At 39.6% G+C, this 27,969-nt stretch overlaps 3 protein-coding genes across 4 annotated transcripts in view; 2 read left to right on the top strand and 1 right to left on the bottom strand.

The window, feature by feature from the left end:
• Positions 1-36: 36 nt before the first annotated feature.
• Positions 37-9,253, bottom strand: LOC139934367 (RING finger protein 151-like). The gene is made up of 3 exons (XM_071928562.1): positions 9,094-9,253; positions 7,002-7,698; positions 37-6,163 (listed from the first exon to the last, which is right to left on the bottom strand). The coding sequence occupies exons 2-3, from the start codon at positions 7,630-7,632 to the stop codon at positions 5,988-5,990; spliced, it is 807 nt and encodes a 268-aa protein (XP_071784663.1). The 5' UTR covers positions 7,633-7,698; positions 9,094-9,253; the 3' UTR covers positions 37-5,987.
• A 153-nt stretch (positions 9,254-9,406) lies between these two features.
• LOC139934831 (transmembrane protein 42-like) lies at positions 9,407-14,463 on the top strand. Its single transcript, XM_071929234.1, has 4 exons — positions 9,407-9,482; positions 10,373-10,648; positions 12,268-12,414; positions 13,183-14,463. Exons 2-4 carry the CDS (start codon positions 10,496-10,498, stop codon positions 13,315-13,317), a joined length of 435 nt encoding a protein of 144 aa, XP_071785335.1. The 5' UTR covers positions 9,407-9,482; positions 10,373-10,495; the 3' UTR covers positions 13,318-14,463.
• Positions 14,464-23,612: 9,149 nt separating this feature from the next.
• LOC139934357 (rifampicin phosphotransferase-like) overlaps positions 23,613-27,969 on the top strand; it is a 44,217-nt gene continuing 39,860 nt past the window's right edge. For both annotated transcript variants that reach the window (XR_011785703.1, XM_071928550.1), the window contains exons 1-2: positions 23,613-24,231; positions 25,674-25,939. Coding sequence is in view for 1 of the 2 variants with exons in the window: in XM_071928550.1 (XP_071784651.1) it covers positions 23,980-24,231; positions 25,674-25,939 (518 nt within the window). In the remaining variant the exon portion in view is untranslated. The remainder of the gene's footprint in view (positions 24,232-25,673; positions 25,940-27,969) is intronic.

The following is a 27,969-nucleotide window of genomic DNA, read 5'->3' on the forward strand; positions in this document are numbered from 1 at the left end:
CCACACAAGACCAGTGCAGTTCACAGTGACAGTGAACCTTCGCAAGATTTTTAAAAAGACAGCAGAATTATGTATGATGTACATAAACTATGTGGATGAAGACAATGTTGGATCTTGAGGTTTCAACAAACATTAAAACAGGAACTGAGGGTCACGTTGGATTTTATGCAAGAACCAACACAGAACACACTCGATTATCTTTCATCTGTTCATAAGATAAATAAAATGGCAGCTTAAACATGGTTGATGTACATGTAGAAAATGTAATAAATCCGAAGATAATGTTGAAAACACAATGGAGTTTTGTATCTTTAAGTCTACGAAATGGAACTTTGTTTTAAAAATACTCAACTAAACCAAAGTTGTATTCACCACTTTGCTGTATCGTGTATTGAATGGCACCATCAAATGTTACAGCGCCTACATTGTATGTCATTGGTGATTTTGTCCCCCAGTGTGCGTGTTCTCCATACGGTAAAATAACATGGGCTTAAAGCCATTGGACACTTTCGGTGCAGACAAAAATTTAAAAGTTCACAGATTTACAAATAATTTACAGGGTAATGGTGAAAGACTTATCTTGAAATATTATTCCATGAAATGCTTTACTTTTTGAGAAAAATTAAACAATAAATTCTCGATATCGAGAACTACGGATTTATTTTAAACACGTCATGTCAAACGTGCAGAAACAAGGGTGGGTTTTCCCATTGTTTTCTCCCGACTCCGATGACCGATTGAGCCTAAATTTTCACAGGTTTGTTATTTATATATAAGTTGTGATACACGAAGTGTTGGTCTGGACAATACTGTTTACGGAAAGTGCCCAATGGCTTTAAGGAAGGTGATTCAAAAGAGGGCACTATCAGATGGAAGTTTACACAATTTGCCTTGTGGGAGACAGGATCTCCTGCCCCACTTTGCAAAAGGCACTGTCATGGTCATTGGGAAGTCTTTGAGAATGTTTTTGAAGGGGTACCTACATGAAGGCCGTTTCCTCTGTAGCTGGCATCAGTGCAATTCCAGGCCTTGTGCCCTCGATCAGCAATAAAATAAGAGCCAAATTATGAGAAGTCCATCTATAAGCTTGACTCAGAATCTGATTTGTGTATGTTATGAAATGGATCTTTAAATTGTTTGAAACAGTTATAGAATATTGAATGTCTGTGACCCTTGCTTCATGTGGCTATAAACACACGACTCAGAAGGGGTTTTGAATGCGATATGGTATTAGCACTTCAACTGGGCCCAATTTCATGGCTCTGCTTACCGTTAAGTAAAGAATGAGCAGTTGCGGAAGCAGGGAGCTCCGCGCTTTTGTCAATCAAATTTCACAGGTACGTAAGCAGGGTATTTTAGCTTGTGCATGGCGTACTCCACAAATTTGGTGCTTACCCAGTAAGTGCAGAATTCTGTAAAATTGAGCCCTAACATGCCTAATGGTGAATGTTTTTAATTTGATTGCAGGAAGTAACAAACACGAGATGGAGTAGACACACAATCAAACAATATCAACCATCTGAAAACAATGATTTATAATCAATATTACTATTTGTTTTATTGTTAGAAAACAAACAAGATTACTGAAAAAGTAACAATAAAATTATAAAATTTGTCAATAAAATTACAAAATTTGTTGAAAGGTGGGTTACTTTATCATTGAAATGTTACTTTGAAAAAGAAAATATGATATCATTTTTATGATAAAGGCATTTTTGGTATTGTATTTTCAAAGCTTATGGAAGGTAAATCACAACTGGCCTTTTAATTAAATGAAATTGTAACTTTAGAAGGATACTAATGACGCTAGAAAACCCTAGTCATGACTGGCGATGGTCGTTTTTTTAACATATTTGTTTTGTAGTCACCGATATATTGCAACCGTAACATACATTACTGGAGAACATACATGTATCTATATCAAACAAACATCTATAGCAAGATTTGTAGACTTGCCCAGTCCCTCTGAACCAGTCAAGTGTCTCCATTACAGACTTAAGAAAACCCTGTGTTTAGAAAAACTAAATAGACGATCAACTTCTTTCTCAACTACTCAGATCTACCATCATAGAAAAATACATTCACAACTTCAAACAATTATACTTTCAAACTGTGTAAGAACCTGTGTGTTAACACGCTTTAAAGAGAAACTGTAATATAAAATAAAAAGGAAGAGAAACAATGATGTGTTTAGCTTTGGTGTGCGATTAAATTTCTGGAGTCAATTTCTTCTCAAAGTTCAGTTGACTTCTTGGATGTTAAACTGCCATACCCTGTAACAGTCTTGCATATTATCTGTTTTTAATACGCTTTTTAAAATGTTGTTTTTCTACAAGTACAAAAATGTCTGAAAGAAAAATAATGTAGTGAAATAATACCATGTAGTTCCATTTGTTCTTTGTGAAAAAATACATATAAATGGTGCAGAAAGGCTCCAACAAAATTAGAAGTTTTTTGTTTTACAATGCCCTTCAGTTAAGAAAATAAATGAATATCATGCTGAGTGGGTTTAGTTACTCCCACTGTTTACATTGTGCTAGAACGGAATGTTTCAGATTACCCTCCCGGTTGCTTCCAGACAACTCTTAAAGCCGTTATACACTTTCGGTACAGAAAAAAAAAAGTTCACAGATTTACAAATAATTTACAGGGTTTATTTTACAGAGGCCATTGCCACCTACTCCTAGGGCTGTAACAGGCTTACCCCTTTCACAGTTCATACGAATGTAGGCTTGGGTATCTTCAATTCGAAGCCGAACCGGTAGGGAACAGAAAGCACTACAGTACTTCTCAAACATTTGAAGATTCTATAATTAGTTTTAGGTTGAACAAGTAAAAAATCTACTCCCGTGACTTGAACCTACAACCTGCAGACTATTGTACAGCACTCTACCAGCTGAGCCGTCTAGCCTAGCTGTAGCCCTAATGTTGGCAGTCTCCAATTTTTCAATATTTATTGGGGTGCCAGTCAGAATCCCCTAACTCAACCTTTAGCTTGGGATCACACCCAAGTTTATACAACCTGTGAAAAAGCAGCAGAGAGATCACCTAATAGAGGTGCAACTTTTTGTTTCAAAGATCAAGTTATCAAAATCAAGCTGAAGTCAATGTTCAGTGATGTTTCTTTTTCAACCTAAGATTATTTTAAACTTACCCAGTCAGTCTTCCTTTAGCCTAAGTTAACACAAGTACATGTACATGTACCTGGTATAATGAACACAATTTAACATCGACATACATGTATGTAATGGCTACACACAGGCTATGTTTTAAATTCAGAAACCATATAATTCAAACATTGCCCAATGTATGAACAAATTTGAATGTGAACTGCCTTGCCTATAAAAAATAAAATAATTCTTTTCAGAGAGTTTATGAAAGGTTTGTTCGGTGGAAATGTAACTTTGACTAGAGTATCTGACCAAGGCATACAATGAACCAGTTTTCTAATCTGTGTTGTGCATTGGATGTCGCTTGTCAAACATTGTCCGATTAATGTATGTACTCACATTTTTGTCACCTACAATGTATCTTTACTTTACACATGTCTCAGCCAAACTAACTGGCGAAACAGGTGTATCAGGAAACCATGGCAACAAAGAAATGTATATGAGAACAAGGAGAGCCACAGTGCCACCTTGGGTCATAACCCCCGACTTCTACTCTATTGGCACTTCTACATTTCAGGGTGTAGACTATGAGGTCATAAATTATTCCTCAACAGCTGGAGGCTCACTGGTGTGACTAGCAAGATCAACACACCCCATGCCTTTTATGGATGAACAACCCCACAACTTTATCATATTTATAGCTTTGCATCAAATCATATCAAAGTGGCAAAATAATTTCTTTTCCCCACCACGCATAAAAAATGTGTATTGGCACTGAATTGCCATTGTGAATAAAAGCATCAACATTGATCTAAAACTTAGACAAATAAATATTTCAGATTCATTATATATTACTTATGAATACGATCTTATGTTAGACAAGTATGGAAACCATTAGTATGTTCTTCCTTCTTTCAGGAATGTTTTGCAAATGACAATTCAATTCAGAAACTGTTTCAACTGTAGCTATAGAAAAACAAATTGTTGTTGTTACTCTTCTTTTAAAATCTGTACACATGTTTAAAATGAGCATCTCAAGTAATATAATGAAATGATCATCATCCATGTGCTCAAAAATGTCAACTGACCACCAAAGAAATGGAATCAATTAATGATTAAATACAAATCTGGAAAGAAACTGAACACATCAACCAATAAATATATGTAGCACTAGAAATTTAAAAGGGAACAATAATAATAGGCCTACTGATTATATGCGCAATGGACTAGTTCTGCTGAAGTACTAATATTGCATCTAGAGCTACTTGCTCATAATTGAAATCTTGGGAGGTACATGATTAATATTAAAAGGCACAATCACTAGGCTACCATGACTACTCTCTAATAAATTCAACTTGGCAATAATTATTCACACCAACTGCAAGGTATGTGATTAGCAATGCAGTTAAACAATATAAAATGCAAGTTTGATAGGTTGTGTCTACCCCATTGTTAATTGCTACAGATTTATCATGTTGAGATTGTTTATCATAAATGCCCTTTTTAGTTTGAGTGTGGGGGGGCTCCAAAGGAGGACAGGGGTGGATTTCACAAAGGTAGTCCTAACTTAGGACTAGTCCTAGGCAATGCTAAGAGATAGGACTAGTCCTAAGTTAGGACCAGTAACTCATCCTAACTTTAGGACTGGTCCCTATCTCTTAGCATTGCCTAGAACTAGTCCTAAGTTAGGACTACATGTACTTCTGTGAAATGCACCCCAGAGCTCATAGATCAAGTGTTTTACTGGACCAGATTTTATTTACAACGCCAGTACCTTAACTTGAGTTTTTTAGTTGATTTACCTCAATTGTCTTATGAATGATTAATTTGATCAGCATTTCAACATAAATATTTTGTATCAAAGATGTTACTCAGGGACACACTTGTCCAATCACAAGTTTATTGGCCCGAAAAAAATAACTGGTCCCTGGCTACCAGCTTGCAGTCCTTTGCAAACTTTGAGCCCTGAAACAACACCCTTGCTATGGTCAAAGGAAGACTTATCTATCATTGGCCGAGTGTCTTGCATGGTGGGTACAATATGTTTCAATCATTTTAACAAAGAACAATCAGCACTTTGCACAATTCTTAAAGATAAAACCCTAAGTACTCCGGTGTCAGACAAAGCTGTCAAATTTTACTAACCTACGCGCACGTACATCCAAGTTTTATGTTTACTTGCGTGTTGTGAACAATAGCTTACAAACAGGACTACATTGTCTGACAAAGCCGGGTAGTTTGGGCAATAGGACATCATTATGGTGCAGAGTGCTATTGAAACAGTCATTTTTGTTTAGCATGTTTTATGTAGTATTTTACATTATAGACATGTGTAATATTAGGGAAATGCTGTTAGTAAGTTTACACATACATGTACATGTAAGAGGACGGAATACTTTTTCTGTTATCTCATGAAACAAGAGTCAAGAATACATAAAGCTTTTTGCATAAATATCAACTAATAACATGTTTACATTTTGATCAGCAGAGTGTGGGTTCGAATCTTGGTCGTGGCACATCTGTCCCTGAGCAAGACACTTTACTATAATTGCTTCTCTCCGCCCGGGAGTAAATGGGTACATGTGAGGGCAGAGATGGTTCTTGTGTTTGGTTTCGCTTAGTGCGCTACAAATTTGGCGGCACAGGCTGTATACTCTGATCCCCTGGGAGCTGAGGTGGTTTAACAGTTTAAGGAATGAAATGGCCCAGTGAGATCAGGGTTATAATGTTAGAACCGCTTTGAGACATGGTGTAAAAAGTGCTATATAAATACCAAATATTATTTTTATTATTATTAGCTTGTGCTTAGGAAAACCTTGGTTTGTTCTGAGCAGGCAAAGCCCTGATACTATTACTACCCAGACATTACATGTGTAATCAGAGAGCTGTGATACGGCAGGTGTTGGTCTTGGCTAGTTCACGTTCATCCTTCAGTGCTTTCAGAACCTCTAGTAGCTCTTTTTTCTCAAGTTCTAGACGCTCCATATCCTGTCCCCTTTTCCTCTCCAAGGCACTCAGCAGTCGGACATCATGAAACAAGCGATCATTCTGACCTGTTGGCAACAAATGATAAGTTATTTTTCGGATAATAAATGTTGGTTTTAACCCATCCAGTGATGCTTAATAGGTTGATTTGTTGTAATTTGAAGAGTATACACATAATGCAAAAAATGGGTGTGGCATCCCCCTTCGACCCTAGCAGAGTCTTTTTCCAGCAGTGCTAGCTACATGTACGTTCAATGTACGAAGTTTAGTTTTAATAATCAGTGTGTGTTTATAGAAAGGTTTACGGTAACACCATGTAATGACTATCTCTAATGAGTTGGGGTGGTTCTGAAAAGAACCGTTGGTTTAAACTCGACGTTTCGATCAGTATGCTCCGATGTGTGTTTGCCCTGGTTGATAAACTGAGGGAGCTTGTATGTTTTTATTAATATATGAGATATCGCCAAACTACGAACTTTACTACAAATCAACTGCCACCAGTGACAAGTTGCTACCTACTCCTGGGGCTGAAACAGGGCCAGCCCCTTCACAATCTGTAAGGAGATAGGCATGTCTCATGAGTATCATCCACTTGGAGCCTGGCTGGTAGAGCAGAATGCACTACCATCCAAATGTTTTATGAAGCAATATGGTCAAGTGTCTCGCTACAGGCCACAAGTGTAACGAATGGGATTCAATTTGTACAGGTCATTTTTACATGACATGTAGGATTAAAACAATCAAACAGTTCAACCAACCCAAGATATACTTTCTCTTGAGTTTTTTAAAACTATGAGTGTCCTTTAAAAAGGACACAAAATAAATTTGTTTTTACTTCTTTTCCCCAGAAAAAAAGAAGAAATAGCCTTAGGCCCTATAACTGCAGGTTATCTTCACAATAATTACTTTTTAGTTCATCCATCTGTTGCTGCATCTCACTGATTTTGTGCACCATGTGCGTTCTCTGCGAGTCAAGCCTCAGTTTCATCTCATGCTTCTGATCCTCATTCTTCCCGATCATCTCAGATCGCAATAACTCTAACTCTAAGCGCAGCTCGGCCACGCAGTTATGCGAGTCCACTTCTGAGTTTAGTACTGTCAACCCACATCCCTGAGGGCATGTTTTGGTTCTGTGCGTACAGACCAGGAGATGAGAGTCTAGAACTCGTCTCTCAAGTTCTGTGCCACAGTTCACGTTCGGGCAGGTCACTCTCCCGAAGTCACAGGCTGCCTCATGTCTCGTTAAATTCTCTAACATCACCTCATCACAGCAGCCTGCCGCTCGGTTTCGGCAGCGCAGTCTCAGCTGGTTTAAGTCGTTTCTCATGTAGCGAAAGATCGGATGAAGTTGATCTTGTGTTAGAGGTTGCCTATCCTCCGGGCAGATCTGATCGTGTACAAGCCAGGCATGGATGCAGGAGGTGCAGTAAGCATGCTCACAGGGGGCTTGCAGAGGATCCTCAAGAACATCTCGACAGATGCAGCACAGAAGTCCATCGTTGATAGATCCAACAAATCGCTCAACATCGTAACCCATTTTCAACCTCTTTTCAGCTGATCTTTTCTTGGCTGATACAATATGTAGCTAGTGTAGTACACGTGCCTAGGGGAAAAAACATAAACTGAACTTTGATCACAAGAACCTATTCAATAATGGAGTAAACTAGTAGGCCTAGAAGTGGGTCTACTACATACTACTATTAAAAATGTTACTGCAACTTCCTTTGAAAGAATTTAAGGCTTTGCATGATTAAAGGAACATTAGGCCTACAGAATTGGTTTTTGCTAACAAAACAGTTGCTGGCAGTGTACACTTTATGCAATTCACCATATCATTATACAAAAACTGACAAACCTGTAGAAGTTTCAGATTGATTGGCCATCTGGGTCACGAGAGAATAGTGAAAAAAAAAACGATTACAAACTTTGCATTGCATCAATGCCAAAATAAAAATGATTAAAACACTCACTGAGTGAGCGATAAACTCCAAGCGCGAAGTTAGATTAATTATTTCTCATCAAATATGACATTTCAGACAGAAATAATTCAAGGGATGTTTTCAAGTATCAACATAAATATACCATGTACATTAAGTTTATGTACATCTGTGATCTTCACAATTTTTATTTCTTCCCAATTCTGTAACATTCCTTTAAAGCCATTATACACGTCGAAACAGAAAAAAAAATAAAAGTACACAGATTTACAAAATGACTTACAGGGTTTACAGAAGGTAATGGTGAAAGACTTCTCTTGAATTATTATTCCATGAAGTGCTTTTTTTTTTTGAAAACATTAATCTCGACATAGAGAATTATGGATTATAGTATAAACACGATGTCATGACACGGCGAAATATGCGTAAACAAGTGTGGGTTTTCCCATTATTTTCTCCCGACTCTGATGGCCGATTGAGCCTAAATTTTCACAGGTTTGCTATTATATTAGTTGTGATACACGAAGTGTGGGCCTTTGGACAAAACTGTTTACCGAAAGTGTCCAATGGCTTTAGGATGAATCCAATATTATTTTCAACACATCTATTTTTGGGGTGAAAAGTGGTAAAAATGGAGCAAATCGGCTGACTAGCTGTCGAAATTGTACGTTTTTAACCATTTCGCCCTGCACAGATTGCAAAAGCTTCGTAACCCTCCGGCCTGGCGGCCGTCGGGAGGAGGGTTACGTTATCGCAACTACATCAAAGTCAAACCTTTTTACTTGGTACTGTGAGTAGTCAGGTAATGGGGAGAAGTTGATAGTATAAAACATTGTGAGAAACATCTCCCTCTGAAGTGACGTAGTTTTCAAGAAAGAAGTAATTTTCCACGATTTTGATTACAAGACCTCGGAATCAGATTTAGAACTTGAGGTCTCGAATTCAAGCATCTGAAAGCATGCAGTGAATGTAGCTATCCTTGGCCACACAAGTGGGGCTACATTGAATGAATCATCATCAATTAATTATAATAGTATACTATCTCTTCATTCAATACTTACTTTACTTCAAGAATACACAGTCAGTTTAGAAAGATTCCCTCGTACTGTAGTACTAGTAGTAGGAGTTTCTCCTCCCCTTGCTCCTCCACACAGACCTTCCCTTGAGACCATACAATGAGGTGGACAAACAAACTTTATGACACGCATGATTGATACTGAATCAAATGAAGATTGTAGTGTCTGCTGACGGCCGTAAACATTACTAGTCGGGTTCAGATGTGTACACCCAGCAGCGTTAAGAAAACTATGAGTTAAGTCAAGGAATCAGCCCAATTAATTAAGTCAAATAAAGTTATGTCAAGAGAGGGCGCTAGTTACGCGAGGTTTTTGACAGTACGGACAGAACTTAAAAAATGAAACCTCCTCTGCATGCGTATTGTAACTGAAAGGTACTGTATCCTCTTCTGAATTTGAGTTCATTTGTTTTGTTTGTATACATAGTTATTATCAAGGGTTAATTATGTAGTTCTCGTTGAAGCCAGACAGTCCATCCAAATTCTACATCCACGGACTGTCCGTCCTCTGTAGCAGTTTTGTTAATTTTACTTTTGTAAATAGCTCTAAATAATATTGAACTTGTAACTTTCATGTTCATGTGAATGAGAATGTACACTCGGACAGCACAAAGTAGGGAAGCCCAAAGTATCTTAGTTACAATAATTGTAACAGGGTCGAATGGTCCTTTAGCCTGCGTTACAATTATTGTTATTGTAACTACTAATTAATAAGGTTTATCGCGAATAGCAAAATATCAAGAGCGGGCGCTGTTGAAGACAAAGGTATAGACTAAGGCATTGCGTGCGCGAGTCGTAGAAACTGCATAGAAACCGCCCCATATTCCTTATAGGCCTACTGGGTCATTCCGTGTCAATTCAACACGCTTTTGGACCTGACCCTCACGGATTTAAATGAAATTCGGTGTGCTGATTGGACTCCCTGAGAAATGCCCAAATCCCAAATTGTATGTAATTCGGATCATTATTTTGGGAGATACGGCTTAACGAACTTTTGACTAATTAGCATGACCTGCTACGTTTGGACAATCGATCTCCAAAAGTAAAACACCTACCAAGATAATATTTACATCATTTTGAAGCTCTTGACATGGCCCACATTTGATAAAATAAAATCAAAAAATTTCCATGCACCACCGAAAAAATACGCGAAAATTTGACCTTTGACCTTGATTTGCGAAAATGAGTATTTTTCAAAACGCGTAATTTTTTTTTTTAATGCAAGTTTTTTTTTAAACGCATGTTTTTCTTCTTTTATTTTTCAGTTCCTTCAGATTCATGAAAAGCTCAGCTTCAAGATTGTCGTAAGACCACCGATCCCTACATCAGCAAGACGCAGTCAGTCGACCATTGTTTTAGAAGTTCATGATGCTCAAGTTAAGTTAAAGATGCTTGGTTTGACATTAGCTATCTGTGCCGGACTGTGTGCAGCTTGTGCATCTGCCTTTGCCAAGCTTGCAATGTCTGGAGAAGAAATCGCTGAGGTGTGTCAGAGAATGGAGGCTACCATTGCACTGAGCTCAATGACAAGTTGCACTCTGGTGAGTAGTTAAAGATGCTATGTTAGATTTTTGGCCCCAAACATTAAAAAATAGACTTTTTGAGTGAATGGTTTTCACCCGCTCTAACATGTCTAACATGTCTAACGAAAAAAAGTTTAACTTTTTACTTTTAATGCTCGGGAACCATGACACACATTTAAAGCGTTTCTTATAAAACACATAAGAATTGGTCACGTAAGATGTATTATTGTCAGAACAAAAACTAATTTTGAGCATTTTATTTCACTGCTACTCATAATTGGCTAACTTTTTCGAGCAATGGCTCAAATGAAAGCTTGTAATTTTCTTGATCCTCATCGCAATACCTATTGTATTTTAAATCAAAATTTTGGGGTTAAATTGGCAAAAAATCTGACATAGCATCTTTAATGGCAGTTGTGTATTATTTGATGCTTTTTGTTCTATTGGGAAGGATCAGTCTTGAGGCAGTTGTACTAATTCTATGGCCCAATTTCATAAACAGTGCTTTAAAAGGCAGTGGCGTTACTGGTATTTGTCAAAGACTAGCCTTCACAGTTGGTGTATCTCATGCATAAAATAACAAACCTGTGAAAATTTGAGCTCAATCCGTCTTCGAATTTGCGAGATAATAATTAAAGGAAAAAAACAACCTTGTCACACGAAGTTGTGTGCGTTTAGATGGTTGATTTTGAGACCTCAAGTTCTAAATCTGAGGTCACGAAATCAAATTCGTGGAACATTACTACTTTCTCAAAAACTATGGCACTTCAGAGGGAGCCGTTTCTCACAATGTTTTATACCATCAAGTTATCAACCTCTCGGCCCATTATTCGTTACCAAGAAAGGTTTTATGCTAATATTTATTTTGAGTAATTACCAATAGTGTCCACTGCCTTTAAGAAGTGTTCTGCTAAGCTATAAATGGCAGGATACCAGTCACAGATTGTATGTAGAATGGTTTTTCGCTGGTAACGGTATTCTGGTAAGTATTTTTGGTTAGGCTTAGATATTTTTTTGCTTTTAAGCAGCTCTATGAAATTGAGCCCTGGCCTGTGTGAATGGCTGAAATGTTTGCATTAATTTGGTTGAATGTTTGCAGCAAAGGTAAATTTTAAAACAAAACATTTAGAGTTAGACATTTTTGTCAACCATCTTAGTAGAACAGCCTGTCATGGCTGAGCAGTTCAGAGCTTTGTCACCCGGGCTCTGGTGTGTTTGATCAGCAAAGTGTGAGTTTGAGTCCTGGTCGTGAGTCGTGACACTTGTGTTCTTGAGTAAGTTCCTTACCATTAGTGCTTTGTCCGTTGGATGGGACATTTTAAAGCTAATTGTGGGAGAGTAGGAGTTAACATTTGGTGTTTCTGGTTCCATGCAGCATCATTGTCTATACAGGCTTGCAAGCTACAGTGATTAGGAGACATATTCAATAAATACACCAGACTACAAATTAAACGAAACGTCACAAACTAAGCAAAAAAAAAACGTTTTTAATTGAAAATCAATAAAACATCTGTCCAAAATTGATTAGGTTCAATCAAACAAAAAATGTCTTTATAGAACAAATCTGTTGAAGACCTTATTTTGTTTATTCCTTGTTTATTTTTCATTTTTAATTGATTGGTGCTATTCTCTGACAGGTGACAGTGGTCTTGAGAGGAATATCATTCTCACTCTTGTTTCTCTTCAACGCCATCATGTGGACCTTGTTTGTAAAGTCACTACAGCTGTCCAGATCTTCGCTGGAGGCTACCATTACAAACAGCTCGGCTAATTTCTTCTTTTCCGTAAGTTCCAAACTACTTGGATCTGCTACAACAAAGATAGTTTAGAGTAAAGTAGTCAGTCTGCTAAAAATTAGCAAAAGATTACAGTTAATGCAACTAGAAGGAGAATGGAGTTGCCCTATTTAGAATAAATTACCAGTATTTCAAATGGAGAATAAAGTTACCTCAGAGTTTCACAATGAGTTAAGGAAAAAGTGGAAACAAAAACCATTACAATAGTCCAACTAGAGAAAATGAAACGTTATCCTTTCCATCTCAAAGTGCAACTAAATTTCCATGAAGAACTGGTAATGAAACATGTCTTTTTGTTGTGGGTGGTTAAGGGTTGAACAAAGAAAACCAATTTACTGAAGCGGGAAATGAACCAACAGCCTACTGGATTAACGTGCAGGAGCTCTACCAACTGAGCTATCCTAGTCATCTTGGCAGTCTCCCTATATTGTCACCTTCTTTGCTCAGGGGGGTGCCAGTCAGCCTGGGATCCAGACAATCTTACAATAAAACCTTGAAAGAACTAGGCAGTTACATAACCAGTTGTATGGCTCCTGACTAGCACTCCTGAACAAAGTTATTGACCATAAACATATAGGGAAACTTCAATATAGGGCCAGATAGCTCAGTTGGTAAAGCACCAGAGCATTAACCTGAAGGTTATTGGTTCAAGTCCGGCCCTAGTTGATTTTTCTTTCAACCCCAAATCATTGAAAAGTTCCCCAGTCAGTTAATTTGTACGTTGTATTATCTCTTCTCTGTATCAATTTAATACAGGCTGTGATTGGTCACCTTGTTTTTGGTGAAGCTCTGTCATGGACCTGGTGGCTAGGCTCCTCTATCATTGTTCTTGGTCTATGGATGATCCACAAAGGCAGTAATAAAGAAACAATAACCAACAAAGACAGGTGACACCCCCTAGATTGCCGAGTAAAAGACTGTTAGACCATACAAGAATAGTTGCAAGATTAAGTTTTCTACCTGAACATTGGACAACTAGAGACTTTTCTCTGAATTCAGACTTTTTATGTCTGTGTGGTAAAGAAAATCAGATGTTATATTCATCAGATATGATGAGATCATACTCTCTTGCATCGACCAGTAGGGGGCGCCAGCACGACTCCCTACTGGAGCACCGCTGGCGGCCCCTACAGGCTGATCGGGGACGCGCTTGTCAGTGGGGTGGGGAGGGGGCTCTGATTTTGAAGAGTTCTACTTCGTGTAACTTCATGACTTCTTGAGGTTAAATAAAGCTCCAAAGAGAAGGACAGAAAAGCCAGTTATTTGCATCCTTGTGTCATTTGAAGCTGTGATCAACGCTACCCCCGGTCAATGCTACAATATTCTTTGATCTACCTCTCTTGCATTCAGTGTTTTAGCTAAGACCAGTACACCCAAGACCAAGACCAGAGGGTCTGAGACCAAGATCACTCTCAAGACCTACAACACTGCTAGCACTTAGGATACGCGGGTGTCATGACCAAGTGGTTAATAGCATCGAATTCAAGTTCTTGTGGTTAAGTCAACGTAGTGTGGGTTCGAATCCCGGCCGTGGCACTTGTGTCCTTGGGCAAGATACTTTACTACAACTGCTTCTCTTCACCCAGGGGTATAAATGGGTACCTGCGAGGATAGAGGTTGATATTGTGTATGAAAAAGCCTTTGGTGCGCTACGGTTGCCCATAACGGGTTGTATACTCCCAAGGGAGCTGAGATAGATTAAAGGGAGTGTATTGGCCCAATGAACGACGCGCTTATGAGATGGTTATTGTGAAATGCATAATATAAGAATTTGTTATTATTATAATCCTGTTTCTAGAAGCTCATAACTGCAGGGTTTAATTCAAGTTTGTTTTCATTGACTTAACATCTGGACTGAATGTACTGCGGTTGGGATCAGTGCCTGTTGGGATACACAAAGTATTAGAGGCATGGACACCCTATTGTCAAAAACCAGTCTTCTCACTTGGTGTGTCCCAACATTTGAATAAATTAACAAATCTGTGAAATTGTTTACTCGATGTTCATCGAAGTTGCAAGAGAATAATTAAAGAAAGAACACACTTGTACTAATGTGTGCTTCCAGATGCCTAAACAGGCTTTTATTATTTGAGTAAGAAATAACCTATTTCTCAAAAACTGTGTTCCTTCAGAGGGAGCGGCGCACCGTTTCTCACAATGTTTTATACTTCAACTGCTCTCCAATGCTTGTTACCAAGTAAATTTTGAACTTGACAATTATTTTTAATGATATCACCAATAGGGTCCAGTGCCTTTGAGGCCTTTTGCTTCGTTTTGAAAGAGCAAGGGCACCAAGGCGATTTCTCCTTGGTAAAGGGCACCCTATGACTGAGAAACTCGCAATTCTTCTACTGAAGCATTTCAAGGGCACAAAGGCAATGACTATTTTGGCATTTGGGCAATCGCCTTTGATGCCTCCGTAAAGTACCACGCCTAGCTTTGAAACCAAAATGTATAGGTCAAAGCGGCAAAAAGATTGGGCTGTACCTGCTTCAAAGGGTATGAATTAAGAGGATTTGCATTGTGAGACCGGATATTAAATTATTAATGTCAAAAACTGTGTAACCAAAACATCTTGGTGGTGGGTTTAGGCTCAGAGTAGGAGGATTCTCATAAGGACAAGCACAGGAAATATGAGTAAAGGAATTAATATGAAATGAGAAATAAAATTGTGTAAAGGCTAACATATATAGTGTGGACACAGTTGGAGGATTTAAACAGCTACCTGAGCGGAATGTTTTCAACAGAAATGGTATTTTTACTTGTTTATAATGCACTTGTTCACCATTTTAATGTAATTTTGATATGTGTACACTTCTGAACTTTTCGTAATTATCGAGTAAAAAATCAGGCCCCTACCTAAAGGTTTTTTGAAAAACTAAAAACACTTCTGCCGTTGAGAGCGGGTATCAAAGGACAATGCCGCTGACGTCATTTGTGGGAGTTTGCTTTGTTATACATCCACGCTGCAACAAAGCGGCTTTATCTACTTATGACGTTTTGAGAGTGATTACGTAACGGGGCTTTTCGCAAATCTCGCAGAAAAGCTCTGGACAAGGGCATACAAAATGATTGTTTTTTTACACAACTGAAACCTATTTATAATCATATGACTCGATTTCCTTATTCATCGAAAACATTTTAAGGGGAATTCAGCAAAGTTCATGACTTGACATTTTCGTTCAAGCAGGTCTTTAAAACTAAAAATTAACTGAAAAAGAAAACACATAGAAGCTATTAAAACGAATTCAAAACATCTCAACTAAAAAGTGCTTCAGTCTAAAACAACCTGATTAAAACAACCTAACGCCTGCGCAATATTATAAACACAAGTAAAGATGACGCAAAATGTTGAACTAAAACTTTTCAACTGATACAAAAACATCATCATGGAAGACATAAATACATTATTTTGTATGTACATGTATCATGTTTACACCCGACAGTGTCAAATTAGAATGGTAGAATTAGCGTTGAAGGAGGCGAATCCATGCGTGAGCCCCCATTACAATGGGTCTTTTCCAGGCTGGGCCAGCCAGAGTCCCCCTCGAGCGTCGACGCTCAGCTTGAGGGCGGCATGTGCTTGAGTGACTTCTGGAAGTCGCCGACGTCCACGGACGTGGCCAAAGAGGGAGTGGCGTCGCCGTGAGATGGTCACACGGATGACCTTGAGATCGGTGGTTTCTAAAAATTGCTAGAGTCGTGCCGTTGATTAAGAAACCATCTCTTGATGTCGAACACCTCAACAATTACAGACCGATATCAAATTTGAAGTTCTTGTTCAAAACCATTGAACGTGTTGTATCTTCACAGTTGAACGCCTACCTACAGCAACGCAGTCTGTATGTACAGAGACAATCAGCCTATCGTAGATTTCATTCAACTGAGACAGCGCTGGTTCGCGTCCACAACGATCTTCTTCAGGCTATCGATCGTCATCAGGATTTCTCTTCGGCATTCGACACGATAAACCATGACATCCTACTTAAACGCCTGCATTGCCGATACGGAATTTCGAATATCGCACTTGATTGGTTTGCATCTTACATTCAAGGCCGTCGTCAGTATGTAGATATCTCCGGTGTCCCATCAATAGAGTTACCACTTGAAGAGGGCGTTCCACAGGGTTCTGTACTAGGACCTACCTTATTCACAATGTATTCTGCTCCGATCAGCGACATCATCAACAGTCATGGAATACATCACATGAGTTACGCAGATGATACTCAGCTGTATGTGATATATGATCCTTCTACGCGTTCGGAAGCCATCACAACAATTGAAAGATGTGTCCGCGACATCAAAGCTTGGGCAGTCCAAAACAAAATGGCCTTAAACGATACAAAGACTGAGGTTGTTCATCTGAGTTCTCGATTTTTAAAGGTTCCCTCCCTACCTCAAATCATCATTGGAGAATCACCAGTTGCTACAACAAATTCTGTAAGAGATCTAGGTGTCATCATTGACAGCACTTTGGCAGTGAAAGAACATGTGCGTTCCGTCACAAAATCATCTTCGTTTGCTCTTCATAAAATTAGTCAGATTCGTAAATACCTGGACAAGAAGGCGTCGGAACGACTGATACATGCTTTTGTAACGTCTCGTTTAGACTATTGTAATAGTTTACTATTTGGTCTTCCTGCCAGTGATATTGCCAAGTTGCAGAGAATTCAAAACTCAGCTGCGAGACTTGTCTCAAGAACTAAATATCGGGATCACATACAGCCTGTGCTCTTCAGTCTGCACTGGTTGCCCGTGGCACATAGAATCAAATTCAAACTCCTGCTACTAACATGTAAAATTCTACATGAGCTCGCTCCTGTTTATCTGAGTGAGATCATAATTCCATACCAACCGAATCGCACTCTTCGGTCTTCGTCCATGAATCTTCTGTGCAAACTAGTAAAAGGACGCACTGCTTTTTATGGGGATCGAGCGTTCTCACAGTCAGCCCCAAGTCTATGGAACTCTCTACCGGAACACATACGAGCATCTAATTCACTGGATCATTTTAAGACAATCCTGAAGACTTGTCTGTTTAAACTGGCTTTTAACTAAGTACATTGCCTACTCATAATGCATGTTTTTTCTCTTGAGTGACATTTGTTATGTAATTGTTTTTGTAACTTTAACTTGCTTTCTTTTGTGAGTTATTTTCATATCTTTATAACTTTTTGGTGTGTTGTTTTAAATGACTAAGTACATTTTTTCTCATGCGGGTGGAATTCTTAGAGAGTTAGGGCTAGTCTTTTTTCAAGTTAGGACATTAAGTTACTCGTCTTAATTTTAAGACTGGCCATACATTTTAATATCTCTTGGGACTAGTCTTAAAGGGACTGGTCCTGACTCTTTGCGGGATCGACCCTGATATGATATAATTGTAAGTGTATTTCCGATATGGACACCTTTTTAAAGCATTGTAAGTTTAACTAATCTTTTTATAGTAGTGCTTTTCCATAACTTTTTAAATTTCGCGGTTTGAGGTTTTAACTATTGGCTGGTCCATTTTGTGGTTTATATTTTTAGAAAGCTTTTATGCTCTTTGGTTTTTGTTTTTTTGCTCTTGTTTGCAGCTATTTTTAATGTGTACAGCGCTTTGGGGTCCAGTCATGGATGTAAGGCGCTTTATAAGCGTTGTTTCTTATTATTATTATTAAGTTCGTTGGTGACGAAGTCTTATCAACGGACACCAAGTATCCGCCTTTTGCATCTGGTATTAAATGCTTGAAGCCTACGTCCATCTTCTACCAAAAGTGTCCAGGTTTCTGACCCGTAGAGTAGGATGGGGAGAACGCATGTTGTGTACATCCTCAACTTAGTTTTGAGGTTGAGACGCTTGTTCCGCAACACACGATCTAACTGGCCAGATATTGAAGAGGCGAGCCCAAGTCGCCGATGAATGTCGGGAGAAGAATGACCTTCAGAACAGATGTCGCACCCGAGGTATCTGAACTTTTCTGAGGTATCGACAGGCTGGCCCTTAACATACACTGGGGAAGAAGGTGGTCCAATGCCGGTGTAGTTCTGGATCTTGGTTTTAGCTTCTTCCTCGAACTTCTGGAGCGTGGTAGGCCACTAATTGGCCTCTCTTACGGACAGGGCGGCATCGTCAGCAAAGGTTAGATCAGTGAAGGACTAGACGTTTCTCCAGCCCAAATGCCGAAATCAGCCTGGCAGGGGTATGACCGAATCAATAGCACAGCAAAATAGGGCTGTGCCAGGACGCAGCCTTGGCGAATACGGAGGTGCTGGGGAAGGGTCTGTGTTTGCTGGGGCCTCTGCACCCCTGAAAACACGATAATTGCAGAAGATCGATCAGTCTCTAGTCAACATTATGGTCCATCCTTCCTGATGTGGCCATCATTGGATAATGTAGACATTCGGTGATTTTCTTTCCGTCTAAAGAAGGAGCCAACAATTGACAGAATGGTAAAGGAACACATTTTGAGGAGGCGTGACGAGTTGTCATTTGGTCTTTCAGACGAGCCGAAGTTCCCAACAACACGTTCGTAGCCTGCACGCTCCCTCTGGATGATGGGTCCAGTTGGTTGTAAAAGTTATCCTTGCAATTGTCTACTGTAGAGGATAACTCGGTCGGTGCGTAGACCACAATACGTAATCGAGCATGAAGGGTCCGCTTGGAGACTGGTGTCCATGGTACGAGAGATTGGTTGACCTTGTCGCTGAGAAACAAGGCGATTCCATCCGTCCGGCCTGTGCCCCCCCCCCCCCCCCCGAGTGGTACATTATAGTGTACTGGTCGATGACACGATCGACATTCACCATTTCCTGGGATACGAGCTTCTGTGAGACCACTGACCAGCAATGCCTATCCGGTAACGTATCAGTTCCCGGGAGATGGCTTCTGGGTATCCCACTTTGCAGAGTGTGAGAGAACGTTCCAGGTTGCAACCCGGAGACAAGATCTTAAATCTAAATTTACAAGAATAATATTATTGTCAGACTCGTACAAATACAGCTTCTTTCCTCGCACAATAAAAGATTGGGATGAGCTTCCTCGAGACATAATCGAGCTGCCCACCTTGGGGCAGTTCAAGGAGGCCTTCAGATGCGAGTAGGCATCAATGTTTTTACTTGCACCTCTCTATTTTTGTACATACTTTGGCACCCACTTATGGAACGCCAAAGAGGCATTTAATCATCGGTGGTGGTCTTTTGCAACCGGTGATCAAATTTGTCATCGGTGGTGGTCCTATGCGATCGGTGATCAACTTTAGCAATCGGTGATAAAACACGATCGGTGGTCCATTTTAGCGATCGGCCATGCATATTCATGATCGGTGATGGTATTAGCGATCGGTCATGCATATTCACGACCGGTGATGGCTTTTTGCAATCGGTCAACTTTAGTGATTGGTGATGGCTTTTTGCAATCGGTCAACTTTAGGGATCGGTGATGGCTTTTTGCAATCGGTCAACTTTAGGGATCGGTGGTGGCTTTTTGCAATCGGTGGTCAACTTTAGGGATCGGTGATGGCTTTTTGCAATCGGTCAACTTTAGGGATCGGTGGTGGCTTTTTGCAATCGGTCAACTTTAGTGATCGGTGGTGGCTTTTTGCAATCGGTCAACTTTAGGGATCGGTGATGGCTTTTTGCAATTGGTCAACTTTAGGGATCGGTGGTGGCTTTTTGCATTCGGTCAACTTTTGCAACCGGTGATGGAATTTTGCAATCGGTCAACTTTAGTGATCGGTGGTGGCTTTTTGCAATCGGTCAACTTCAGGGATCGGTGGTGGCTTTTTGCAATCAGTCAACTTTAGGGATCGGTGGTGGCTTTTGGCAATCGGTCAACTCTTGTAACCGGTGACGGAATTTTGGGATATCCGAATTTTGCGTCCGGTCGGTGCAGGCCTACTTCAAACCTATGATTGTGTAGATTGTGGATATTAATTGTTGTTGTTTTCTAGTTCACACCACCATGGATGAATAAATTACACGCAGCGGGTTGACTGACTTGCGAAACATTTTTAGAAGAGTACCATTTTATAACTATGTAAGGGGAACGCAACAAACATCAAATTAATCAGCTCTTTCTAAAAGTTAATTATAATAATAACAAATGGGTAGGAGAGGGTGTGGAAGGGTTATCTATGTCCCACAATTGGTTTTCTAGTTCACACCACCATGGAGGAATAAATTACACTCACCAGCGGGTTGACTGACTTGCCAAACATTTTTAGAAGAGTACCGTTTCATACCCAGATAACATACATACATTGGGCAATCAGTTATTCCAAATTAGTACATTATTGCAATCAAGATTTATTAATATCTACAATTTTGGGGGTATTTTATAGCAAAAAAGAATCTCAACAAATTACATTACTTTGTCATTTTTTAATTGTTTTGACAATCCTAAGACATCCAGTGCCACGGCTTTGACACCCTGCCTTGAAAATTGCATATTATGACCAATGTCGGTTCAATGCCGGCCCAATGGTGGCCGTTACCAAATCAGTATTGGCACAAAAAAGTTGTTTTATACCATTTTTTGCCAAAATGGTGTGCCACTTCGAAACCAGTATTGGCCCAGAAAAAAAGTTTTCTATACCATTTTGTTAAAATGGCGTGGCGCTAAAAAAAAAAGTATTGGCCCAGAAAAGATTGCCTATGGTGCAGCTACAAAACCAGTGTTGGCCCAATAGAGGTTTTCTACCATTTTGCCAAAATGGTGTGCCGCCAACAAACCAGTAGACAGATGACAGAAAGTAAAACTTTCATTATCAGACGAAAATTCAACCAGCATTTTAACTCGTAAGTTTTTATTAATGAAATAAAAATGCAAAAAGTATATAAAATATATTAAATTTAAATGAAATTACTTTGCAATAAAAAAGTTCATTACAATAAAGTGTAGTTGTCCATGATAAACAAAAAACATAAAAAATTACAAAAAAACAGCAGCAATGAATAAATCAAATTAAAAATGCTATGTAAAAACCAATAAAATAATAAAGGAGGTATACATTTTATAATTTTGGTTTATTAATAGTACTCGGTTTCTCAAAATGCCGGTACCATCAGGGGTCGATTTCACAGAGAGTTAGGCCTAGTCCTAACTTAGGACATAGTCCTTGGAGATATAAGAAACGTATGGCTAGTCCTAAGTTAGGACGATTAACTCTTCCTAACTCGAGATAAGACTAGTCTTAACTCTTTGTGAAATCCACCCCAGCTTAAATAACTTGCATGGGCTAATTCCTTTTTAAATATCAAGTCGGTTTAGTAATTAGAACATATTTCTTTACCGTTTTGCCAAAGCCAGTATTGGCATGATTGGCCCCGAAAAGGTTTTCTATATGACACCATTTTGACAAAAATGGTGTGCAGCTACAAAACCAGTATTGGCTCAATGAGAGGTTTTCTGCCTGTTTGTCCAAACGGTGTGCCGCACAAAACCAATATTGGCCAAGACATGCAAACCTCCGTCCTAACTAAAATAGTTTGCCTCTATAAAACTGACATTGGCCCAGTGTAGGCACTTTACTAGCAAAGACATGACGCTTGACCGGAAGAAGGCCAGCACTGGCCCAATTCTGGCTCAATATCATCATCATATTAACGGCACCGTATCGAAACTCGACGCCGGTACATGCCACCATTGGCCCGATACTGTATTGTTTGTTAGGCTATAACAGAAAAAAGGTTTGAACATCGGTTGTGAAGTTCTTGGGATATTGTCCCACTTCCGGTTGACCTGTCCGTAGAGCTAGGTCAATATGGGGGCCAAATTTTGTTAAGGTTAATCCTTAATGCTCAAAGAGTCTCTAAGTAAAAAAAGGCTTTGAAAATTAGTGGTGTAGTTCTTGAGGTATGGTCCCACTTCCGGTTGACCCTGAAGTAGAGGTCAACAAGGGGACACATTTTTCAAAGTTAATATTTAACACAAAGGAGTGTGCAACTGAAAAAAAGTTTGAAAATCGGTTGTATAGTTCTTGAGATATGGTCCCACTTGTAGAGGTAGAAGTAGAGGTCAACATGGGGTCGCGGGTTTTGAAGTAGGCCTGCACCGACCGGACGCAAAATTCGGATATCCCAAAATTCCACCACCGATCCCTAAAGTTGACCGATTGCAAAAAGCCATCACCGATCACTAAAGTTGACCGTTTGCAAAAAGCCATCACCGATCACTAAAGTTGACCGACTGCAAAAAGCCATCACCGATCCCTAAAGTTGACCGATTGCAAAAAGCCATCACCGATCCCTAAAGTTGACCGATTGCAAAAAGCCATCACCGATCCCTAAAGTTGACCACCGATTGCAAAAAGCCATCACCGATCACTAAAGTTGACCGGTTGCAAAAAGCCATCACCGATCACTAAAGTTGACCGATTGCAAAAAGCCATCACCGATCTCTAAAGTTGACCACCGATTGCAAAAAGCCATCACCGGTCGTGAATATGCATGACCGATCGCTATATACCATCACCGATCATGAATATGCATGACCGATCGCTAAAATGGACCACCGATCGTGTTTTATCACCGCTCGCTAAAGTTGATCACCGATCGCATAGGACCACCACCGATGACAAATTTGATCACCGGTTGCAAAAGACCATCACCGATGATTAAATGCCTTTTTGGCGTTCCATAGTCAAAAACCATTATTCTCACTTGGTGTATGGAGGTTTCTCCATGGTGTATATTCTTGCTTTTTGGTGTATCCCAGCATGCATTAAATAACAAAATTTGGGCTCAAAGTGTTACCGAGTTTTGCAAGAGAATAATAAAAGACAAAACACCCTTTTTGCATTTTTTACTTTGTGTGCGTTCAGATGCCCAATAAAAGGCTTCAGCTGAAGTCTTCGATTATTTGAGTGAGAAATTACTTTTGTTCTCAAAAACTACGTTACTTCGCTAGCCTTTTCTTTGATCCTTCCTCCACATGGTTTCTCACTATGTTTTATACTATCAACAGCTCTCCATTGCTCGTTCCAAGTTTTATATATCCTGTGCCTCAATGCCATTCATTCATGCCAGTAGGCCGTTCCATTGAAGGACGTCTTTACACAGGCATGACGAGCATATTTTATTTACCATTCCTCGCTTTTTCTGTGTGCTTATTGTCCCCTTCTCTTTTTACTTTTCCGCTCGACTGCCTCTGTGAATAATGTGCTGGTTGGGTTGTTTGGGTTGTTATACCATTCCTCAGTTTAGCAGTAGTGTCGACAACTAACTATATTTTCTCAATGTTTGTAAGTTTATAAACAATTTTGAGTGGTCGCTTACAATCAAATTTGCATGTAGCAGTAGCTTGGCAGACTTCTTCGATATCTGTTACATAACTTTTAAATACATCAGCAGCGTTAATAACTAATTTATCTTGCTATGATTCTAGAACACTAAATAGAGTAGCAATAAGTCATACACACATGACCCCCGATTCCCACTCCAGTCATCAGCCCTACGTGAACTTTGAGCTCGAAATCGGGTTTACACTGTGGTAGAGATCGATTTTCTTCTATTGTGTAATCAACACACACTTTTGATGATCGTGACTGTGCACTGCCCAGCAAGACCAACAACAACATGGAAGCCATCTCGCTGGTTCTGTGGATTATTTTATTTCCATCGGTTGTTTGCATGATCGTGTTCCTCTTTACTCGACCTCAGACTGCCAAAGGAAGATGGTTTTACCTCAGATATTTGTATATGCGCTGGTTGGTGTTTCTTGCCAGGCGCAATAGTTTGACTCTTGGTAGACGGTCAAGAAATTGTCGATTGATGATGGTAAAAGCGAAGGAGATGATGCTACTGGAGTCAAGCAAGTTAGACTCGGAGGTGAGTGGAAGGGCAACGCCGGAACTATATGGCGCTATTTCAGGGCCCACAGGGGGAACACCACTTGTTTAGGTGGCTAATGTGGTAAAACGTCCGTTTGCATCTATCCTAATCAAACCCCTCTTCCTACTTTTATCAGATTTGGTATAATGACGTGAGTGTAAAAGTTGCCTTATCGCGTAGGCCTACGTGGAAAATAGTTTTATAAAACTGTTGAGGTTATTACTAATAACATTAAAGGCAGTGGACACTATTTGTAATTGTCAAAGACTTCACAGTTGGTGTATCTCAACATATGCAAAAAATAACAAACCTGTGAAAATTTGAGCTCAATCGGTCATCGAACTTGCGAGATAATAGTGAAAGAAAAAAACACCCTTGTGACACGAAGTTGGACACGTTTAGATGGTTGATTTCGAGACCTCAAGTTCTAAATCTGAGGTCTCGAAATCAAATTCGTGGAAAATTACTTCTTTCTCGAAAACTATGTCACTTCAGAGGGAGCCATTTCTCACAATGTTTTATACCATCAACCTCTCCCCATTGCCTGTCACCAAGAAAGGTTTTAAGATAATAATTAATAGTGTCCACTGCCTTTGATGCCTATGAGGTGTAACATTTGACCTCAAATTGAGGTGCGTGGGGGGGGGGGGATGGACATCATTTGGGTGTAGTCCTTCCACCCCACACCCAGTTTGCTGCTGGATATGGGTGGAATAGATGGGACACCATCACACCAGACATGCAACACACATGATTCCCATCCCACCAATGCAACCTTTATGTGGGAAAGTCTTGGTATATTGCAAAACATTTACTATACCGGACCCTACCATCGCAATCCACCCTGCCATGGTGGTATAGTGCACGGAGATTTATACTTATACACCTGTGGATCAGGGCCTATAGATACGTTTCAAAAATAGACCCCCGCCAAACGTTTATCAGCTAGTCACACCAAAGTTCATCCAGCGACAAATTTGATTATGCCTATAGTTCACCGCTTCTCCGATTGTGATCTTTTGAACTTAGTTTGTGGAAGTTATTGAAACACAGCATGATGGGTACTTTATCTTTAGCCGATAACCTCGGTGCTTACTCCGATATGACTGACACGTCAAGATAAAAAAAGACAAGTTAAGATAAAATCGCCAAAAGAGGCCATCATTTTGTTGTTCTTTTTCTTTGTTTATTTGGGCTATTTGTTTGTTTGTTTGTTTTATTCTCGGTACTTTCTCGAGTTATGTGGAAAAAATTAACACCACGGGCAAATCACTGGTGGTATTCGAACCCACGACCTTTGCAATGCTAGAGCAGAAAGTACTCTCAGAGTATATACAGTGGGAATATAACCTTGCACAATGGTGCAGGGGCAAACAAACAATATTCCTATTACAGATACAAAACTTAACATCTACTTATTGTTTTGTTTTAATATACAGAATTATAAATCACTCTACATCAATGGTTCAGATGTCAACGGCGACCACCGTGTAGTAGTCCGTCTGACTAGTTTACCGGGAAACCACCAGCAAAGTGAAGTTTGTTTCTTGCTTCGTGTACGGGGTATCGGCGATCTCGTCTTACCAGGACACCCTTCCTGTCACTTCGACATCGCCGAGGGAGATGGTTTCGCTGCGGCAGGCCTGAAATGCACCGTGGTCGAGCCGCTGAGAATATGGAGAATTAGCTACAATGGAATGTGCCGGTAAAGTTTGAGATTTATAAATCATAGGCCTAGTCTCTGAACGTGTCACACGAGGCAATTTACAGGCAACCAGTGCCAGGCAAATCTCCAATACGAGAACCTGCACTCATTTGAATGGCTATAATACAATTATTGAGAATCGAAAGACATTGTTCGAAAAATCACTCATTTGCCAAAGTGGTAATGTAGCATACAATGTAGTTACGGTGTGATTATTCAGTTTGCGTATAGACTAAATGACCTTTAACTTTACAACACAACACACGAGAAAGACGTACTCTCACAAAACAACCATTTTGATTGTGCATAGTTCGTTGCCTCCCTGCTGGTGAACTTTTGAACTGATTGTGTTTGACTTGGGTTGTAATGCCTTGAATCGCAGCATGATGGTTACCTTATCCTTAACCGATAACCCCATCGCCAACCTGTCCGATTATAATCGGACAGGTTGGCGATGGGGTTCACTGGTTAGAGATTAGAAAGTCCTGCAAGAGTATAGACCCAATTCGCCGACAAATTAACCATGTTTTTGTTGTTATTAGGTGTTCGGCCACAAGCCGAACAACTATTGTTATTGTTCTGTTTTTTTTTTTTTTTTCTGCGTGTTCTTCTCCTCGAACGTTCTCGCGCGATTTTCGCAAAAACTAAAGCTTGTATGAACCTGAAACTTACCATATATATTGATCTTAATGAGTAGACGAAACAGCAACATTTTTGGAATGATGACGTCATTGATGACGTCATTACGTTCAAAAAACGCTAAAAATTGGAGAGTTCATATCTTGAGAACTACAAATGCCACACACAAGATATTTGGTGCATATAAAAGGTCTTGTAATTAGCTACAAAAGTCGTGCACAACGTGACCTCATGTGACTATTACTTCCGGTTGAAACCGGAAGTTCAAAATTTCAAAAGTTCATATCTCAAGAACTATATATCATATTCGCAAAATTTGAATATCAGTTTGAAGATCAGTTATCCTGCTCAAACTTTTGCACAAACATAATGCCAGTTGAATTTTGCCTTCTGGTCGTAAAAGCGCGCGTTTGTGTTGACCTCCATTCATTACGCGTAGAAACCAGATAGTATCGCCATTCATGTATGTGAATGCTACTATTGTATTGTGGGTGTGTGGGTGTGTGTGCGTGTAGTTCATGTAGGCCTACATTGTATCCATGCTCTACGACAAAACAGCACTGCGTGGCTGTGGGCATTACGGGTTGTGTATACACATGCAGACTCCGTTGAAGGCGCGCGTAATTCAAATTCCACTACGCTGGTATTCGCCTCATCTTTCTTCGTGCGATTTTGAACAAAATGTTAAACTACTATGAACTTGAAACTTATCATAAACATGAACCTTCATGAGTAGATGAACCCGCAACTTTTTTGGAATGATGACATCATCGATGACGTCATTACGTTAAATAAACGGTAAATAATTGAAAAATTCATATCTTGAGAACCACAAAGGCTACGTACAAGATTCTTTCACTACATGAAACCTCTTGTAATGTTCTACAAATGTTGTACACAACGTGACCTCATTTGACCATTCACCCGAACACCCTGAGTTTGTACACAAACTCTCAATTTCTAGTTGTTCGTTTCTTTTGTGTGTTTTTTTGTTGCTTGTTTAGACTGTTTGTTTATTTGCTTGTTTGTTGATATATTATATATATATATTTTTTTATTCGGTACCGACATTTCTCAAACCCACCAAATGAGACTTAGCTATCGGCGTCTTGGGCGACTCTGGCGTAGGACACATACGTACCCTCGAAACAAAATGGCGTCAATGCAGAGGTCAATACAGTGACCTTTAATACCTTACAAATCATGCTTTCAGTGGCGGTGACAGACTTTTCTCTGTTTGCAGAAATCATTTCTAAACATGCACGGGTCAAAAACGTCAAGACTGATTGAAACAATTATCGATGGTAGTTGTTTATGAATAATATATATGTTGGATGAGGGGGTGCAAGTTGACACCCCTCCTGTTGAGCCACAGCCATTCATCTCCGTTA

Source organism: Asterias amurensis, chromosome 3, assembly GCF_032118995.1.
Source record: "Asterias amurensis chromosome 3, ASM3211899v1".
Classification (NCBI taxonomy): Eukaryota; Metazoa; Echinodermata; class Asteroidea; order Forcipulatida; family Asteriidae; genus Asterias; species Asterias amurensis.

What these genes read in the sequence shown, in the direction of transcription:
- LOC139934831 (XM_071929234.1), top strand. Translation starts at nt 10,496, where the DNA reads ATGCTTGGTTTGACATTAGCTATCTGTGCCGGACTGTGTGCAGCTTGT. An exon ending in CAATGACAAGTTGCACTCTG is followed by an intron (nt 10,649 to 12,267) that starts GTGAGTAGTTAA and finishes ATTCTCTGACAG; the next exon opens with GTGACAGTGGTCTTGAGAGG. An exon ending in CGGCTAATTTCTTCTTTTCC is followed by an intron (nt 12,415 to 13,182) that starts GTAAGTTCCAAA and finishes AATTTAATACAG; the next exon opens with GCTGTGATTGGTCACCTTGT.
- LOC139934367 (XM_071928562.1), bottom strand. Translation starts at nt 7,632, where the DNA reads ATGGGTTACGATGTTGAGCGATTTGTTGGATCTATCAACGATGGACTT. An exon ending in ACAGATGGATGAACTAAAAA is followed by an intron (nt 6,164 to 7,001) that starts GTAATTATTGTG and finishes TGTTGCCAACAG; the next exon opens with GTCAGAATGATCGCTTGTTT.